General features: G+C 44.7%; 1 protein-coding gene across 3 annotated transcripts in view; it reads right to left on the reverse strand.

Annotated features, from left to right (window-relative positions):
* Positions 1-20,370, reverse strand: part of NR1H3 (nuclear receptor subfamily 1 group H member 3) — a 30,399-nt gene that overhangs the window by 1,946 nt on the left and 8,083 nt on the right. For all 3 annotated transcript variants that reach the window (XM_034062069.1, XM_034062070.1, XM_034062071.1), the window contains exons 2-7: positions 9,893-10,140; positions 6,311-6,577; positions 3,057-3,265; positions 2,640-2,819; positions 2,186-2,285; positions 560-673 (exon numbers count right to left, since the gene is read on the reverse strand). In XM_034062069.1, the coding sequence (XP_033917960.1) occupies positions 560-673; positions 2,186-2,285; positions 2,640-2,819; positions 3,057-3,265; positions 6,311-6,577; positions 9,893-10,010 (988 nt within the window). In that variant the 5' untranslated portion in view covers positions 10,011-10,140. The remainder of the gene's footprint in view (positions 1-559; positions 674-2,185; positions 2,286-2,639; positions 2,820-3,056; positions 3,266-6,310; positions 6,578-9,892; positions 10,141-20,370) is intronic.

Below are 20,370 nucleotides of genomic sequence, written 5' to 3' on the forward strand. Positions count from 1 at the left end.
CCCAAAAACCTCATCTAGAATTCACCCAGCACAGTGGGAGAGTCCTTCATGACTGCAGCACCTATGTGCATTTTCTGTAACTGCTCTTTCTCAGTGATGACACATGTGGAGTCTGATCTGACTCCTAGAGAGGTGAAGGGTTAGAGGGACCACACAGCACCAGTGTTTGCTCTCACGTTCCTGCCCCAGTGAAGATGAGAAGGTGCCACTAGATGTCACTCCTGCTGTGTGACCCGATTCAGACAAGTGTGCAGAGTACATTAACGGCACAGTGAAATAGCAGTTTCTAAATGAGGAAAATAAATATCACCTGATTTTAATATACACTTTTCCAGCAGTGGGGAATCTTATTTCCTTTGGAGATGGATTTCCTTTGGAGGTGGAACTAGAAAATTCATAATACAATGAATACCCTAAGCAGAAGTAGTAACACACTCCCTTTATCACTAGACCTTACATACCCTCTATTACTCCTCTTCAGCTTATGACCTTCCTAAACTCTAATTTCTTTGCCCTCTGACTCACTGCTTCAGCTCTTCAGATCTCCTTGGCTTTTTACCTGCAGAGAAAATGTTGATGGCGATTAAAAGTGCATATTCGGCATCGTTCAGCTGTAGCTCATTCATTCCCTTTGAGAACTCAAAGATGGGGTTAATGAACTCAAACTGCAGACCTGCAGCAAACAGAAGGGAACAATGTGAGGCAATGGTTTCCCTCATGGAATAAGCTGCCAGAAACCCACTGCCATATGCCAGGGAGTGGGGAGGACAGGAAGGCAGGGAAAAACTCTAATGTTAGATTCCAAGTGTGGTGGAAATCTCCCTTTACATCCCACTACCACAGGTGAGCACCAACAACAGTAGGTGAGGAGTCAGGCTCTAACTGTAAAATGACACTATTTCTGGTTTCTCTTAAAGCCTTAAATGCCTCACAGCACACTACCAGGCAACAGCTAAAGGAACACAAAACCAGCTATCAGGTAAGTCTATCAGAAAGTCAGAAACCCACAAGTACATCTACGCTTTCCACTCTCACACCATCACTCCCTTCAAACCCTCTTGCTTTTCAGAGCTTTAATCCCATACTCCAGGATTAAAGCTCATGTGAAGTTCGTGTGAGCTGAAAATATATAGTTCCAAGAAGTCTGAACTATGCCATTTCCTTCAGCTCAGAAAGCTGGGAGAGCTGAGGCAGAGCCTGACTTAAGCTTCCAATCACCTCTTGATAAAGGCAGACAGCCAGAAATGCACTGATATTACTGTTGTAACATACAGAAGCCACTGTCAAATCAGATCTCTGTCCTATACAATCATGCTGAAAACTTTAGGCCTTTCCCTCCAAAAAGCATCCAAGTTTCTAATTTTCTGCAGCACAACTACATCAATGCACAAGATGCAGAGAATATTTCTGTCTGCTTGCTTTTTGCCTTCCTAATAATCTGAAGAAAAGGCTATCAGGAAGACCATCAAAGAGGAAATTTGTATATAAAACCCATCTCAAGTGTAAGTGGTTAGACAGTTATCCAAGGAACCAAAGTCCCATGAAAGACAACCAAAGTTTCATTTCCAGAAGTGCTGGATACACACTTTCTGTTACTCCACTGGAAATTACACACACTCATTGCTCATGGAAAAAGAGACTTCAGAAATGACATCACCACAGACCTCCACATACTGAGCTGCTGACATGACTAAAGCACTCTGCAGGGCTCTTCAGTGCACAGTATAGACTTCAGATCAACTGAAATGTAATCACACTAACATCACCATTCAAAGCATGCATCCAGATAAGCAAATGATGTACTTGCAAAGGAGAGAAGACTGGGGTTTGATTTACTGTTACCTGATATGGCTTTAAGACTACATGTCCACATCAGATCTCTACGAGCAAGGAAGCTTGCACCAGTTGCTAGCCCTAGGTGCTAAATGAAAGATTTTAGTGCCATAAGAGTCCAATTTTCCCATAGAAAGCTTACACCTAAAGAAAGAGACATGAACTAAGCTAGTATCACATGTTAAAGGCAAAACAAGGGTTTGTGGGGCTATTAGTCTGGTCCTGTTCTCAACCTCTCGCCTGGCTTCAGTTTTAATGTCTCACATACTATTTCCAGCAGCTCACATTAAAACAGAAAAGATGAAAGAACACAAGACACAGGGAAGGAAGAAACACCTGTCTGATGCACCACCTGCTTTGGCGAAGTCATCCCGATTATAGCTCAGGTCCTTAAGAAAGGTGATGCTCTCAATCTCCGGATTGTAGCGCCGAGATGTCTCCAACAACATCACCTGAAACCAGAAACAGATTTACTTGATTTGAAAACAGGGAAGAACGTTACAATATCTAATTTGTGGAGTGTCAGATCATCTCTGGAGGAAATAAATAACCAACCAATCAAAACCCAAAACCAAATTCTACTGCATCCTTTGTGGTATCAGCTTCAAGGAAGGGGAAAAACCTGCTTACCACTACCAAGGCTCTTGCCTCATTCTCCTCCATGGCCCTATAGCCAGGCATTGCAGTAATGGTCCCACAGCTGAGGTCCTTCAGCCTGCCATCCCCCAGAATGGGATGGAACCACGTGAATAGTCCAGATTCTTTTCTCTCTGCTACTGCGTATTGTGGAGGAGCCAAACTCTCACCTCTATGGTAGACGTCTTCAATAAAGCGATCTGATCTTCCCTAGTGAGCTCCAGGAAGCCAGGTAGTTGCTTGGCAAAGTCCACAATCTCTTGCACAGAGATAATTGCAAGTTCTGTGAAATGAGCAAAACGCTGCTGCCTTGCTTCACGGTTATTAGGGTCTGGAATTTGGGGCCATGGCTGTGGGAATGGGAAGAGAAGGTGTATGTGAAAGATGGAGCCAGGGCAGAAAGATGAGAAGATGAAGTGAACAAAGAAAATGAGACACACTGAAACATCATCATCCTTTGCTATTCTTCACGGAACTTCAGCACATAGATGCAATACCTAAAGTGTATCTGTTCTCCCACATAATTTACCCACAAACCCAACTCCCCAAACTTTTTCTGATTTTGGGAACACTGTTAGAGTTTTTACCGTCACTTTGAGCCTGTCAGTGAATGAGCGCTGGTTGCACTGCTGCTGAGCAGCCACAAGCTTCTTTATCATGCTCAACTGTTCAGGGGTCAGCTTGTGGGAAGGGCTTGGCGGATTCGGAGGGTTTGGACGCACCACCACTGTCCGAGCCTGATCATCTTCCTGCTTCTTCATTTTCTTCAGTCGGATCTGTTCTTCAGACAGAACATCTAAAGAAGGAACAGCCAGAGATCAATTAGGACATACAAGCACACTGGAAACCACACTGAATGCAGCATAACATGCTGTGGATGGAGAGGCAGAGATCACAGCTGCCTGTATCTGGTGCATGTGAGCATACACAACACAGACAGTGATACTGCTCATTTGTTTCTCCCTCTTTTCCCCACTTCAGGTTGTTCCATTGCCTTTCATTTCACCCAACTGTCCTGCAAAGTGTTCACAAAGGACAGAAGCTCCCTTCATAATCTCAGAAAGATAACAGTGACTTTTCCCATTAAGCAATTCACCAAAATGTCATGTTCTAACAGATTCCAACAGGTGCTCTCTTGACATGCCATGGTGTGCCCATTGGATTTTATATTATCCTGCTGTTGCATCTTTTCCCGATATTGCTAAATTAACAACTTGTGTCATTTAATCTTCCTCTTGAGGAGTCACAGTCAGTACTGGATGGAGTCCAAGAGCAAAAGAGCAATTTTTTACACAGCCTATCTGCAACAAACTGTAGAGTAGTAACACACTGCAAGATGATAATGAAAGAATAGCTTGGCATAAAACATACCAAGGACCGCAAGGCCTTCAGTAGGGCTATAAGTCAGTTATGATATGTCATTCAGTAAGCACAGTAATAAGGCACTCTGCTATCATTGTTAGGAATAAAACAATTCAGAGGCATGTGTTGTGAAAATCTGATTGCACCAACTGCTCATTAGCTAATCTCAATATAAAAACCTGTTAACAGCCTGCAAGTGAGTTAACGGAAGAATTCACCATTTTGAATGTAGAGGAGGTTGTTTCTTTAAGTCAAAGCTGCCAGAAGTAGCTGGAAGCTGCACTCAAAAAAGACAGGAAACTGCCAGACAGACCTGGATTCAAGGACTATCTTCAAGAAAACCATCCTGTTAGTGATGAATAAACAAAAAGAAGAAAATGGACTGATTGGGATAAAAAACAACAAATGAACCGCCACACATCTTCAGGAACAAAGCTAAAAATTAAGGCAGGCCCCAAAACTGAACAAGTTTGCACTTCTTCATGCACTTCAACATGCACTTCTTAAAAGAATTACATTAAACAGGAAGACAAGAAATGAAGATCTATCGTGAGACAGCATTCTGAAATGGACAGTCCAGTCCACAGGACTGGAGGGAAAGATGGACAAACATGGCACATTCAAGCTGGCAGCAACCTTTATCCCTGACTTCCAACAGGGAAGATGTACACACAGGTATGCACACACACAGAAGTGCCAATTCTAACAGCCAAGAATATCCAATACAATTACCAGATTAAGTGGGACCTGTAAAATAAGAGAATGCTAGTCACCATGTTAGTTTAAGAAGGAAAGTAATGATCCAAGTGATTACAGCCCCTCATCTTGGGATTCAGATGCACAAAGAATTTAGAGCTGAGTAACAAGTTACCAGATATTACTGAATCCCAAAAACTGCCTACGTGCAAGCTTCTACAGCATGCTAAATTCAGAGCATCTAAGTTACTTGGTCTGCCATAAAGGAACTATTTAACCTCATTGCTCACACTGGCTTAAGAACAATAAACTGGCCATGAATAACTTCAGCCTGGGAATCAGAAGAATGTTTCCAACGATTAGTAGAGGGAAGTTCTGGAATGAGCTTCCAAGTGAAACAGCTGGAGGAAAAAGCCCTTAGTTTCTGTCAAGATTAACAAGATGAATTTGCAGTGGGATTACAGTGTCGACAAGAATTGCTGAGCACTCAATAATAACTCAAAGATCCCTTTTGGCCTAATTTTCCAGAGCTGTCTTCAACATAAGACAATAAGAAATGAGGGTCTCAACTATCTACCTGCAACAGAAGGTTACCAAGGTGGATAAGCAGCCTTGCAGCTCAGCAGGACTCACTTTTTGCAGAGCTATTTTTATAAGATGTTTCCCAAATACCCTCTGTTCCTCACTGTTTGGGTGCTGGATGTCAGAGGAGACTTCATGCGGATTTAATGTTAACCAAGCATCCACTTGGTCAGCCTTGGTCAACAAAGGGATGAAACCCAGATGCCTTGGCTGAAGAGAGCTACGCAAGAGGAATGTTTTTGAATATTCAGAAACAGCAGCTTTATGGTTCATGTGAGAAAAACAGCAAAGTTCACTAAAGGGAGCAACGAGATCAGGCCTGCACAAACACAGCTGCAGTGCTGTGGTGCTGCCCTTGACCTCTGTCACAAGCTCACAGCATGAGGCAAAGGGAAGTGCTTGTTCAAAGAGCTCATTGAGCAACTTTGCAGTCCCAATCACAAGACAGACAGAAGCCCGAGTTTACCGATACAGTTGACAGCATACTGAAGAATACTTAAATCTTGGTTGCACATCTCTCTCCTCTGATGTCATGTTCCACACATTCTTACAAGGCATACAGCAGGACTGGGGCTCTCAGCACACTGGTGGTGTTCCACCAACAGCCTCAACTCTCCACGTGATTCAGGTGTCCTCAACATAAAAAGGACATGGAACTGTTGGAACAAGTCCAGAGGAGGCCATGAGGATGATCAGGGACTGGAGCACCTCCTGTATGAAGACAGGCTGAGAAAGTTGGGGCTGTGCAGCCTGGAGAAGGCTGCATGGAGACCTCAGAGCAGCCTTCCAGTATCTGAAGGGGGGGCTGTAGGGATGCTGGAGAGGGACTCTTCATTAGGGACTGTAGTGATAAGACAAGGGGTAATGGGTTCAAACTTAAACAGGGGAAGTTTAGACTGGATATAAGGAGGAAGTTCTTTACTGTAAGGGTGGTGAGGCACTGGAATGGGTTTCCCAGTGGTTTAGTGTGAGGTGTCCCTGCCCATGGCAGGGGGGTTGGAACTTGATGATCTTCAGGTCCTTTCCAACCCTAACTATTCTATGATTCTTGCTATAAGCTCAGTGATTTCCATGTGCATTCCAGCCCACATGTGACCCCCAAGCACTCACATTGCCCCCTTCTTTTCATCCCCGGCCCATGCTCACCCACCTCCTGCCCCAACGCCACTGTGCTCCTACCACCACCACTTCCCACACTCACACTGCTCCCGCATTCCTGCCTCCTGGCACTTGCGCAGCCGGCACTTCTGGCACTTGCGCCGCATGTACATGTCCATCTCGCACTTGCCACCGTTCTTGCAGACGTACTGTGCACCCTTGATGATGCTGCGGCGGAAGAAGCCCTTGCAGCCTTCACAGCTCAGCACGTTGTAGTGGAAGCCAGAGGCCTTGTCCCCACACACACTGCACACTTCATTGCCCAGCATCTTCGGCGCTGGGCCCTTCTTCCGCTTCAGGGGGGGATTTTCTACCAAACGAACAGTACCAAGGAAAAAGAGGGAAAAAGGAAAGAAAACCCACACATGTGAGGGAAGCACGATGTTTGGAGCTGACTGCCCTATTCCTGACAAGAACCAGTAGGGTTCACACAAACCCACTATTTCCCAAACACACAGAATTCACCTCCAGTTCTCTTACCTCTATTCCTTGCTACACTCATGCACAAGGATAAGGAATAATGGTTCAGCAATCAAATAGTGACAGAAAACCAGTGTTGAAACTATGACCCTACAAAAAGCAGACTCAATAAGCAATGACTGTAACTGGAACACTTAGGGAAACTGTCAAGACAGAAGACAGCAATTTGGTGGTGTTAGGGGCAATAAGCAGGCATGGAGCACACTGCACAAGCCCTGTGAACATTTGGAACCCCAAAGCCTTCATTTCTTCTTCATTTCTTCAATGAAGAGCATTTCCCCATTCCTAAAACTGAAGCACAGTCATACTGATAATTCATTTATTAAACCTTATTCTTCCATCTGGAACACAGGGCTTTCACTACAGCCTCACATTTCAGATGGTGTTGTGCGGTAGCTCTCAGTTTTTCCTATATTATTCTGACAGATCTTCATTTTGTCACTGGGTGTTTTCTGAAAACACCTTTGGTAAACTCCATTGTGTCTCACTTTACACATTCCAGCCAAATGCTTGCCAATGTTATTTGGGTATCTCCTCCCTATTAGCCATCTCTCTTTTAAGTCCATTCAATTCCAGCCATGCTGACATCTGACATGTCCTTCTGCACAGTTCATAGCACAGGTATTTTTCCATATGTCAGGTATTATAGATTTTCTGTGTCAGCTGTTCATAAAGATTACAACCAGCATGTCTTGGTAAATCTTCACATTATGCTCAGATATGCCTGGAAAGCCTTTACACTGGAGTTAATTCATAGGATGGTTTGCAGGACAAGGCTGCTGCATTTCCTGATCAGCATCAGGGTTACAATGGCATATCTCATGTTCGTACATATGGTTCTAATACTTCTATCTCTATCTATTAGATGTCAGAAGTACAATTCTGCTCAAGTTCCTGAAATGGTAAAGAGTTTTAGGTCAGTCTCAAAAATTATTCTTGTCCTTTACTTCATATTGGTTTTCACAATCTTAAGTATCTTGGTGTTGAACTTTTAATCCCACAGACTTTACAGAGGTTTGGAGGTCACTCATTTTGGCCTTCACTTCTATTTGCAGATGGGACAGGAGGATAATGTCATCAGAAAGGTTAAGTCTCTGGTATTTCCCTCTCTTGTTCCACTGTATTTCTCTTCACACAATCTGTTACTAAGAGGAAATTACACAATGCCTACGGTTATTTCATAGAATCATAGAATACTTACAGTTGGAAAGGACCTTAAGATCATCCAGTTCCAACCTCCCTGCCATGGGCAGGGACACCTCACACTAAACCATATCACCCAAGGCTCTGTCCAACCTGGCCTTGAACACTGCCAGGGATGGAGTATTCACACCTTCCTTGGGCAACCCATTTCTGTGCCTCACAACCTTTACAGTAAAGAATTTCTTCCTTATATCCAAATATTATATTCAAATTACTTATATTCCAATTACTTAGTCTGCAGTTGCACATATATGAACAGGTACAAGAACTCTGTGGAAGCCTCACAACATGTTCATATGTTTCTGAGGGACAACAGAGTAACTTAATGACTTCCAAAGATTAAACTACCCATCTTGTGGACTTCTTAGCTGTCTTTCAGGCATTACATAAACCCCTGATTACCATTCCCGTGAATTTCATTGAGACACATGGGCTTATTCTTGGATTTATGCAAATTATGTTCCATCTCCGAGCACTGACCATTTTAGTTATACAGCTTATTATTGTCTTTTTCTGTAGTGAAAGAGAACATCAAAGTAACTTGAGATGCACCAAGCATGAGTGCTATCTCTGCACCTTTAGCTCTCATTAGCATCCTCCCCTTCTTTGCTAGATCCCCTATTTAATGACTTTTTCCACATTTTGTGACTTTTGTTCTTGGATTTTTATATGACATTTATAATTTGTTTTCCTTTCCTGTCCTTAAACCTGTTTCAAGGACCTCTATTGGCTTACATCTCTTTGCCTTTCAACTACTGTCTTTGTTTCTACTCTACCGGTAAGTCCTAACTGAATGTTCAGACCACCTCTATATGAGGGATTGCCCATTGCCTCACTGTTTAATATTTATTTATCATATTTTCATTAAGTTGCCAACTGTATTGTGTACAGTTCTGGTGTCCTCAACAGAAAAAGGACATGGAACTGTTGGAACAAGTCCAGAGGAGGCCACGAGGATCATCAGGGGACTGGAGCACCTCCTGTATGAAGACAGGCTGAGAAAGCTGGGGGCTGTTCAGCCTGGAGAAGAGAAGGCTGCGTGGAGACCTCATAGCAGCCTTCCAGTATCTGAAGTGGGCCTATAGGGATGCTGGGGAGGGACTATTCATTAGGGACTGTAGTGACAGGATAAGGGGTAATGAGTTCAAACTTAAACAGGGGAAGTTTAGATTGGATATAAGGAAGAAATTCTTTACTGTGAGGGTGGTGATGCACTGGAATGGGTTGTCTAAGGAAGCTGTGAATGTTCCATTCCTAGCAGTGTTCAAGGTCAGGCTGGACAGAGCCTTGGGTGCCATGGTTTAGTGTGAGGTGTCCCTGCCCATGGCAGGGGGGTTGGAACTGGATGATGTTAAGGTCCTTTCCAACCTTAACTACTCTATGATTCTATACGTTGGACACCTCACTTGTGCTTTCTTGTTTTTCCTGTTACCCATCAGAGGTGTAATACTACATCTCCTTACAGTTTAACAGTGTAGGATTGTGTGTGTCAGCAGCAATTGTAACTGCAAAATCTCAGTATTGTTTCCTGATATGCTTTTGACCTCAGTTAAGCTCAGAAATATGTAGAGGAAATTTCTATTGTCTTCCCATTATATGAATCTGCAAGAACCTATTATTTCTTTGCATCACTAACTTGTATTGTCACCTGTAATAAAGCTTTATTGTTCACCAGGTTTTGATAAGGCTATCAAAAAGAAATTCAGTTTCCTGTCATGGACCTAGCCTCTGGAAGGTCAAGTAAGCAAAATACTCAACACATCTATCACCTGGGTAAACCCAATGATCTTCAGCTATCAAGAACTGATTCTATTCTTAGACATTCTCTCTGAGTGCCTCAAGCAGAGCAGAATTCACATTAAATTTTGCCAAGTATCAATTTTTCCAGCTGAAAGAATGGATAGCCTTCAGCTTGCATGGATTGGTAAGAATTTTTCCATACCTGCTTGCTCAGGGGGGGTTTCTGAGCCAGGTAAGAATGAAAGCTCTTCCTCCTCCATCTCAAATACACTTGCCACCCTCTTCCCATGATCCTGTGTGCTGAGCTGAGTGGGACCCATGGAAGCCACACAGGAAGGGCTCGCTATAATCTCATCGCTGCAGCATTGTTACTGCCAGGCAAGGGGCCGCAGGCGTCTTTCTTCAAGGTCTTTAGTTTCTCTCTGCCACTGAAAGTCAGAAAGGAAGTACCTGTGGAAAAAACACAAATACAAAAGAGGCAGAGTTCAACTACTGAGGCTATTAACTCCCCAGATCCGTTACATGCTGCATAACAAACGAGCTTCAAGAGTTTGTTTCCTTATTTAGTCAAAGGGACAACTGGCTTTGTTTTATCAATGTTTATGCTCTTGAAACACAATATTTTAACAAACTGTGTTAAAGGTACAAGATTAGCACAGCCAGGAGCAAAACTATCTGTCTGTTGCCAAAACATTTATCCAAGCAGAAGAGGTCTTCATTACTGCTAATACCATGAGAGGACTTTGGCTCTGACCTCCCCAGGTGTGTAAGAAGGAAATTCCAGACTTTACAACTGGTTGCCTTTGTTAAAGCTTCCAGTACCAAATAGCTGATTGCTGCCCTGGATTTTATGGCATGCCCTGTAGCACACAATAGAACATTGTAAAAGACAATTTTGCTACAGTTATTTAGCAAATACCACAAAACATCAAATTTCCCTATTAATATCATTATCCAAAGGTGGTGCCAAAGATTAATGATGTATCAAAGATGAGGATGACAAATCCTTCCTTCACCTACAGAAAGAAATTGAAAGCCAGCATCATACCTACAGGAAATAATGCCACCCTCAGGAAAGAGATTCACCACCCCCTTTCTAAAGATATCCTTTTCTGGAACCTGGACACCATACTGAAAAGCAGCTTTATTATACAGCACTAACTCCACTGCAGAACCTGAACCAGGAAAGTGAATTCAATCACTTCTTCCAAAAAGCCCCACCTGCACAGGAAAAGGCCTCACTGGTTTGACTGCACAGACTCAGTGAAACTGGTGCAAACTGCTGATGTAAACAGCCCTAATCTGATTGAACATGCATCTGATCAGTTAATCTTAACTCAGCGATTTACCAATGCAAGCTAAAGGGATTAACTGATTTAAAAAGCAACTATGTTAAAGGCCTGTACCAGTTTAACTTGAGTGATTGAGTTGAGGACTGGAAGCCTGCCATTCTCTGAAAGACACGAGATGACAGAAAGCTGGGCAGCACCCCAGCTACAAAAGCATCAGGGAAGCAGGATCATGCCCCACACACTGCAGTGCTGAATGGGAAGAGGCAGAGGTCCCAAAGTCCCTTTTTCCCTCCTGGATTTTTGGACCAGACTGCATAACTCTTCTTAGAACACCAAAGGCAAAGACGAAAGTAATACTTCCACAAACCACCCCCTCCCTGGACTCTGAAAGGGTCATCAAGCACAAGAGCAGTCATGCTGTCAAGCCTGCTGAGCTCCTGCCATCTCCCATTACACAGCGGCAGGTAATAAGGTGTTAAAAACCACAGGGCACATTAATCTTCGTGAGCTTTGTAAACACAGCCTCAGAGTGTAAAAGGAATTCAGAGATCCCTCCCTTCTGATGCAGGCAGCCACTGAATTGCTGGACTACAGCAACTGAAAACCTTGTGGAGAGGCACTGAGCATCAGATGGAGATAGGAACCTCACTGAAAGAAACCCAAACCAAACTTGTATTCCTAGTCCATGCAAATTCACTGATGCCAATATCAGATGTCTCTGGACATGTTTGGGCATGAAACAACAAAGTTACGTATAGTGCCTCGATGCACCTTCACATTCCATTAAACCATGCAAAAGAGTCACTCAAACATTAACTATCGTGCACAATGAATCACCAACAGCAGTGCCACAGTCTTTTTCCAAAGGAAGAGTTTGATCCCCCCTCTGAAGTTCTGAGTGATAGCTCTAAGGCCCCATTGCCTCCAGTTCAGTGACCCAGTCTTGCTGCATCCCAGCCACAACTGCTAGTATTCCAAAAAGCAAAAGAGGAGTATCCAGCCTGCTGGGATTTCAAAACCATGTCATGCACAACCATGACTGAAATTGCAAGAGCAAAACTTGCTGTCAGCAGGACATGTGGAGCCTGAAGGGGAGTTTCCAAGCGACTGCAGACTTTCTGACAACATCTGCTACCAGCCGGGAGTGGAATATAAATCCATGTGCACACCCAGGGCATGACGAAGGGTAAGCTACCCTCTTCATGCTTAATGCCAACCCACACGTTCCTACTTCATGCACCAGCCTCCTCAAAAAGACAGGAGAGGCTCCTCATCTTTTTTTGCTCCCAAGACACACCATGGTTTAGTTTTGTAGATGCAGTAACAGTTGCAGGCTATGGGAAACCCGCCTAACTACAAACAGCAGCACTCTGGTGCTAGGTAGAATCATAGAATGGTTTAGGTTGGAAAGGACTTCAAGATCATCCAGTTCCAACCCCCCTGCCATGGACAGGGACACCTCACACTAAACTATGGCACCCAAGGCTCTGCCCAGCCTGGCCTTGAACACTGCCAGGGATGGAGCATTCACAACTTCTTTGGGCAACACATTCCAGTGCCTCAGCACCCTCACAGTAAAGAACTTCTTCCTTATATCTAACCTGAACTCCCCTGTTTAAGTTTAAACTCATTCTCCCTTGTCCTATCACTACAGTCCCTAATGAAGAGCCCCTCCCCATCATCCTTGTAGCCCCCCTAAAGGGGATAAAGAAATCTAAACTAGTGTTTCCCCCACAGGTACACAAGTGAGAGGCCCTATGACTAGGCCAGGGAATTAGGTTTCACAGAAATACAGGAGGGCTGTTTTCAAATGGCTAAAAATCTTGTTGAGTTTTGCACTAAACCCCATGTTACTAGAGGTTCACATCTCCCAGTTTGCACTGCCACTTCAACTAAAAATGCAGAGAGGTGATGCAAGGCATAACTTGCAAGAGGGAACACTGTCTTCTTCACATAATCTGCTGTGCTGCCTCCCACTGACTGTCTCAACTCTGTCAGTTTTAGAAACCAGGGCTGGCCAAGTGACAGAAGATGAAGCAATTGCTTTTCTCCAACGCAGCGTCTAGAACAGAGGAACCTGATGACCAGACATACTCCTCTATGTGAGGAAGCACATAGAGATGAAAGGCTAAGGAAAGTAATTTCTGCCAGCCCTTGCCACCCATGTCTCAAATAAGACACTAAATGCTTTTCAATGTGTCACCACCAGCTTTGCCTTACTCCATTTCTTCCCTCTCCTTCTCTTTTCCTGAGACAATGGAACAACTGAGATACCAACAGTCTCAAGATCAGCGCTCTTGCAACAGAAAGTGCTGTTAACAGAGACCAGAGGTGGCAGCCCTGGCTCCTGCACTTCATGTTAACTGCCAGAAACAGTCATCAACAGGCACAAAGCTGCAGAATATGCCTGATTTCTGTCCCGAATTCACTGAGGACACGTAAAGGAGGTGGCACAGGACAGCACAAAGAAACCATATGAGCCAAACTGCTGTGACACTTCTGCTCAACGAGTGTGTCTTCTTCCTGGTTCCTTTTTTGGTGCTTTCTGTGAGAAGTTTAAGGATCGAGCCCTAGACCAGATGTAAGCACATCTCCAAAGAAACCCTGCTGTGTAGTAATAGCACAACAAGCCCTTTACCTTCAAATACTGGATGTTCAGAGGAAACAGTAGCCTTTTGGAAACCTGGACAAGTCTCTGGGGTCTTTCAAGACAGGATTTACTGATCAGAGTACTGGTCCTGGGAATTACAAAAACCTACAGCTTTCTGCCAAGGGAAAATACACAATTATGGTTCAAGTCCTGTAATGAATCACAGAGGTGCACTCAGCAGCCCGTCAGCACCAGCAGAAGAGACCTCACATTCATATACGTATGTCAACATGACTGTGCTTACACATCACACAGCTGTGTGTCAACAGGACTGTGCCTTTGTGCGTGGGCCTAACAGGCTGTTGATGAGCAAATGCATCTGATAGGAAAGGCTATCTCAGATACCTAAAGCAGGGATATAATTTGTGTTGTGACACGCAATACCCAGTGCCAGCAATCTGAATCTACCTCTGAAAGCTGAGTGTTCAACAGTGCATAAGGGTTCTCTGCTGAAATCAAAGTGAACAACTCACATAGTGGTGACGCTACCTCAGGCATCAAAAGCTGGCTGCAGATCCAAAGGGACAAGATCCTCCTAATGCTGGAGCCCTACAGCACTACCACAGAACTAAGCCCCTTTAGGAAACACCACTGTGCCAATCCTTTCATAAGGAGTAACATATATTTTGTGACCCAATGTTCTTCCTACATTGTCTCTGGTGCAACAAAGTTATTTTCACAAACATCCTCAAAGAACTTGTACTACCTTGTAGCTGCCTCAGAGAAACAAAGCGATTCCCAGCTCATGTTGGCTCATTCCTCTTCCTTCCCTCTGCACCATCCCATTTCTCAAGAAAAGCTGGAGGAGCTCATAGGTGTGGAAGCATAGAATCATAGAATACTTAGGGTTGGAAATGACCTTAAGATCACCTAGTTCCAAGGCAGAAGTACACATGGAACAGACCTCAGTTAGGAAAAAGCTGAAAGAGTCACTTGTACCCTTCAAGCAGAAGAAGAATCCCACGCTGATCTGTCCCTTTGAAAATCAAGTAGTGCTTCATGTGAAAACTGTCAAAACTCATGAGGAAAAAACTTCAGGCTGTCAATGGGAGGAACAAGGCAGGCAAACACAAGATGTGCAGAGCACTGCAACAGGGGAGCCTAAAGGAGGATTTTGAACGGTATTTTTGAACAGCATCTACATTCCATTCCAATGAACAGAAAGAACAGTTCTGCTACACTCAGGAACATAGACAAGTTCTGTGCCCCCGCTGTAAATCCCTCTCTACAGAGAACTGCAAGGACACAGTTTGAAACCACATTATCCATTTTGATCTCTCAGAAGCATAAAGACAACCGCAAACTGGAAGGAGTCTGCAAACCACCCTCAGTCCCAAGCTGATAAAAAAAGCTCTAGCCTCCTGCTTGCTTTCATTTGCTGGGGAGCCAAGCTTCAGCTGACCATGAGCAGCTGTCCAAGAATGCAGACCTGGCCTGTGAGCCTTGCAAGTTCTTGCCACCTCTGCCAACTATGCAAAAGAGTCCTACTAGAACTGCACAGGCTGCTCCTTAGGGATGGTCAGCTGCATTCTGGTCTCGTGCCCTCAAAATTAAGGGTCTTATTGCCATCTCTGCCTCCTTAGCTCTGAGTTTCAGAGGCCCAGCCCTGCTTACTTTGGCTTTTACTCCTGCTGCTGACTGTCACAACCCCAAAGGAGTCATTTAGGATGACCTCCTTCCCCTTGGGACCAGCAACCAAGTTCATGATACCCTCGTACTGAATTAAGGTGAAACAACACCAACCAGACATTTTTATGATTTATTAATACAAAATACAAGGCATGTGGTTAAATATAATCATAGAATGAAAGAACAGTTAGGGTTGGAAAGGACCTTAGGCTCATCCAGTTCCAACCCCCTGACATGGACAGGGATGCCTCACCCTATATCATGTCACCCAAGGCTCTGTCCAGCCTGGCCTTGAACGCTGCCAGGGATGAAGCATTTACTGCTTCTTTGGGCAGCCTGTGCCAGGACCTCACCACCCTCACAGTAAAGAATTTCTTCCTTATATCTAACCTGAACTTCCCCTGTTTAAGTTTGAACCCATTATACCTTGTCCTATTGCTACATCCTTGTAGGCCCCCTTCAGATACTGGAAGGCTGCTATGAGGTCTCCACACAGCCTTCTCTTCTCCAGGCTGAACAGCCCCAACTTTCTCAGCCTGTCTTCATACAGGAGGTGCTCCAGGCCCTGATCATCCTCATGGCCTCCTCTGGACTTGTTCTGACAGTTCCCTTTCCTTCTTCTGTTGAGGACACCAGAGCAGCCATGCTGGCTGTCACCAAGCACCTTGCTGTTTTTCATGTGCCCTAGCATGCCTTCCAGAACCTGCTCCCAGATTTTGCCAGGCACAGAGGTGAGACAGACTGGTCTGTAATTCCCCGGGTCATCCACTTTCCCCTTTTTGAAAATGGGGGTTATATTTCCCTTTTTCCAGTCATTGGGAATTTCACCTGACTGCCATGATTTTTCAAATATGATGGACAGTGGCTTAGCAACTTCATTTGAAGTTCCTTCACAACCCGTTGATGGATTTCACCAGGTCCCATGGATCTGTGCACGCTCAGGTTCTTAAGATGATCTTGAACCTGATCATCTCCTACAGTAGGCCTAAGGTCTTTATTCTCACAGCCCCACATCTGCCTTCCAAGACTCTGGTGGTGCAGTCAGAGCCTTTGCCAGTGCAGACTTAGGCAAAGAAGTCATTCAGAACCTCAGCCTTCTCCAAATCCAGGGTAGCCAGTTCTCCTGATAGCTTCCAGAGAGGGTCACATTGTCCCTAGTCTCGTTTGTTTGTTACATACCCATAGAAGTCCTTCCTGGTATCTTTCACACTCCTGGCCAGACTCAGTTCTAACTGGGTCTTACCTTTCCTGGTCCCATCCCTAGCTTCCTGGACAATGTCCCTGTATTCCTCCCAGGCCGCCTGCCCTTGCTTCCACCTTCTATAAGCTTCCTTTTTACTTCTGAGTTTTCTCAGCAGATCCTGATCCAACCATGGAGACCTCCTACCCTTATTACCCCAAGTGGTCAGCTTCAAACAAGGGGGTCAATCCTATCTACGCAGTATGAGAGCCAACATCCTTGTTATTTGCTTCATTTACACTCAAGGCTTCCCATGGTCCAAAGAAAATGGTGCTCAGGCAAGCTCAGGTTCCTGGCTCTAAGTCACACTATGGAACATAAAGCAGTTTGAGACAAGCTCAGTACCTAGGCCCTCACTCCTTTGCTGACATGACACTCTTTGATGAGACTGAAACCAAGAGGTGAAGACAAGGACAAAGCCAAAACATTTGACTTTGCTGACTTCTGGCATAGCTTTTGCCCACACATTTCTCTCTTCCTTTGAACTGGTGCATCCCTGAGTGTGACTCAATTCTCACTGCAGCACCCAGCTCTCACCGGGAAGACTTCCTTTGACTTTAGTGTGGTCCCAACAACACATTGTACAGGTATGGCTGCCACGGCAGGGTTCAGAGAACAGCAGCAAAAGTGACTAACAACTGAACAGATTCATATAAACAAGTGTGTCACTTGGTTGAAAGAGTCCTGGGAAGAGAAGCAGGAAGATGTAATGATGGTGTACAGCAGGATGAAAGGTGTCATTCTGAAAGATGCTATGCCTAAAATGCATAGAAGGAAACCAAGGAAGGGAAAGTCAGGCTAGAGAGAAAAACACCCTGAAGGTGAGCTCTGGGAGACTGAAGGGCAGTCTCTGTAATTTTGGTTCTAAAATTAGACCTCATGTTACAACCAAGATGCAAAGAGGTCTGTAGACATTTCTAAACCCAATATGACTTAGATGCTCCTGACCCACAGAATATGTTATTATAAACAATGCCAGCAAAGGAAATTCAAGCCAGTTCCACCCTACCTCAGGAAAGAAGGAATATAGGAGTGAAACAAAGAGACAAGACTATCTCCATTGAACAAACTGGTTAGTGAAGTGAATTAGGATCATAAGGCACAAGTGCACTACCAAAAAGTGTAATAATTCAGGGCAAAAATCAGCCCAAAGTACTTTTTATTTGCTCCATATACAAACGAAACAACCAACCAAACTCATTCCTTGTCTGTGATCTTCAGAGCACAAGGTTTCTTTCCTACACAGCCTGTGAATCCCACTGCTTTGGGAACAGGGCTTCCCAAATTGTACATCAGGTGAAGACAGAATGCATTGACTCTGGTGCCACCCAAGAACCTACAAGCTCTGCAGAGGAGCTCCACACCCCAACGCCAACTGTTCTGCAAGAAGTCAGCTCTCCTGTTCACGTGCCTCAACCAGCAGGAGATGCTCCCTCCCCTCTCACCTGCCTCTCATTCTTTGCCTGTCAAAGGCTGAGGTTTTGGCTTTGCCCTTGTCTTCACCTCTTGGTTTCTGCCTGATCAAAGAGTGTCACGTCAGCACAAGGAGCAAGAGGAAAAGAAGAGACACGTGTGGCTGCTATCAGGACGGGTAAGAGCCTGAAATGGGCTGTGCTTTGCTGTTTCCTCCCTCCCTCCCTCCCAACTGCCAGATGCCCTTGGTCCTGCGGCTGAAAGGAGATGAGGTTACTGCAGTTCGTTCACACGGCACACAGGGCTGCTCTGCCTCTCTTCCTGTTTGCAGGGAATTATTGGTCCCTCTGGCAAATGGAGAAAGGAAGAAGCAGAGGGGGAGAGACAGGAGATGATGGTAAGAGAAGATAGACTTTTCCATGGTTAATGAGCTGGAAATGAATAACAAGTGATATCAGAGTGATGTGGCTACCTCGCTGCTGACACAAGTTCCCTTGAACAGCGTGAGCCAATTCTGGGTAACAAAGCTCCAGTCTCTTCTACTCATTCTAGGCTATCATCACCTCAGCTTTGAATCTTCTGGCTAATCTAGATCCACCTCAGGAATGGCAAAAAAAGTACATACTAGCTCATAGCAGCAAAGATGTTACAGCAGCAGCATCCTTCCACCTTCCCCTCCCCTCCAAACCATCTTGTAAATTGACAAGTCATCCTTTCTCGGCTCTGCCTGGCCCGATGAGCTGTGAAGCCAGTGTCCCAACATGGGGAGCACACAGAGCACAGCCACTCTGGAGCAACACCAACTTCTGCAGCACGAGCTGAGTTCAACCTGAGCAGAACTTGCCATCTGAAGCTGAACTGCAACAGTCCCGTGTCTGGCTGTGAATCCAGCTCATCAACAGCTTGACACTGCTATCAGCACTGACCTTCGGATGGCAGGAAGCACAACAGAGGCTTTGACAGGGCCTTCCAACAGGAAAAGTCCCATCTGTGCCCCTCCCAGGAAGATGAAATGCGCAAAGTAGAGCAACTGCCCCCTCCTGCTAGCAGAGGAGCAAAGGGCAGCTCTCTGGCACTGCTTGGGAAGAAGGGGAAGGGAGGAGATCCAGCCTGGAGCCTTCTCTACAGAGTACGTTTATCAGCATCAGCTGTAATAGACAACTGCCCCTATGGAAACTCACTTTAAAACAGCAGCTGCATTCTTTTGCCAGTACCACTCACCACTTCCCCAAGCAAATGGAGCTGTCCTACCAGTATGTCCTTTTCTTCCCTTGCACATCTAAATGTATCTATGCAAAGGCAGTTTTGGTTGGCATGTCTGTTTTTCTTCGTAGGGCCCTTGTATTGGCTAATGGTATCATTCTTGCACACTTCTAACCACACATACATACAAAGAACAAAATCAAATGGGAAGTGTTCAAGCAACCTACAAAGCTTCTGACTACAGAATAACCTACTGACCAGCAAGACCCTGCTTTGGCAGATTAAAGTTGACATATTTGAAGCTGTTGAGCTATTCCTGCTGTTGCCTGGCTCGTACACAGCCTACATGCAGTGACAGCTCATCACATCCTACTTGAAGGCTGAAAGTGAGACCTGACCCCAGCACCTTAGCTTCCTTATAAATACCACTGCATGGCAGCATGAAAAACATGCCCACAGACTCTGCTTCTTTCTGGACTCCTTCTCTAGCTTTACTCAGCCTTGTTCTACAATTACAGCCTTGTTCTACAATTACAGCCTTGTTCTACAATTACACACAGTTCTCCAAAACACAACTCTGCTTCTCTGAAGCAAAAGATTTAAGACCCACAGCTTCCTTAGTCTTCCCAGAGAACAGGGTGTGAGGGACATGAAGGACAGTGTCATCCTGTACCTGATGAGGTACCTGATCAGAGGCAATAACCAGCTAGGCTCAAAAAGCTGGGGTTTTCAAATGAGGCCTGCACAGAAGTGGGGAGAAAAAAAGAGAAGAGTTAGAGAAGCCTCTTCCTTCAATCATTGTGTACTTCCACTGGGATGACACATTACAGAACGAAAGAAAACTCTACCTTAGATCCCACATTCCTCCTGTATGACCCTCAGTCCCACAGACCTTACAGCCCGGCTTCAGGGAACACTCATCTGACTCATGGTGGATTTGAGGTGTCATCTCAATGCCATCTCCAAACGACTGAAGCAAGAGATCGGAACTTAAAAGGAAAATCAGTAAAAAGACAAAAAAAGAGAATATCCAAAATAGTGGAGATGCCAGGGAAAAATGGGTAAAACCTTCCCTGCAGCAGTAAGGGAAGCAATCAGATTATGCTAGAAAAGAGTCCTGCAGGCCTTTTCCAGCACATGGAAAATGATACTGATAAATAATCCACACATCCTGTTTACCTGACTATTTCCTTACAAATCATTTTATCTCCACTGAACTATGCAGTAAAGGAATAACATCTTATGAATGACCC

Source organism: Melopsittacus undulatus, chromosome 4 (assembly GCF_012275295.1).
Source record: "Melopsittacus undulatus isolate bMelUnd1 chromosome 4, bMelUnd1.mat.Z, whole genome shotgun sequence".
Taxonomy (NCBI): Eukaryota; Metazoa; Chordata; class Aves; order Psittaciformes; family Psittaculidae; genus Melopsittacus; species Melopsittacus undulatus.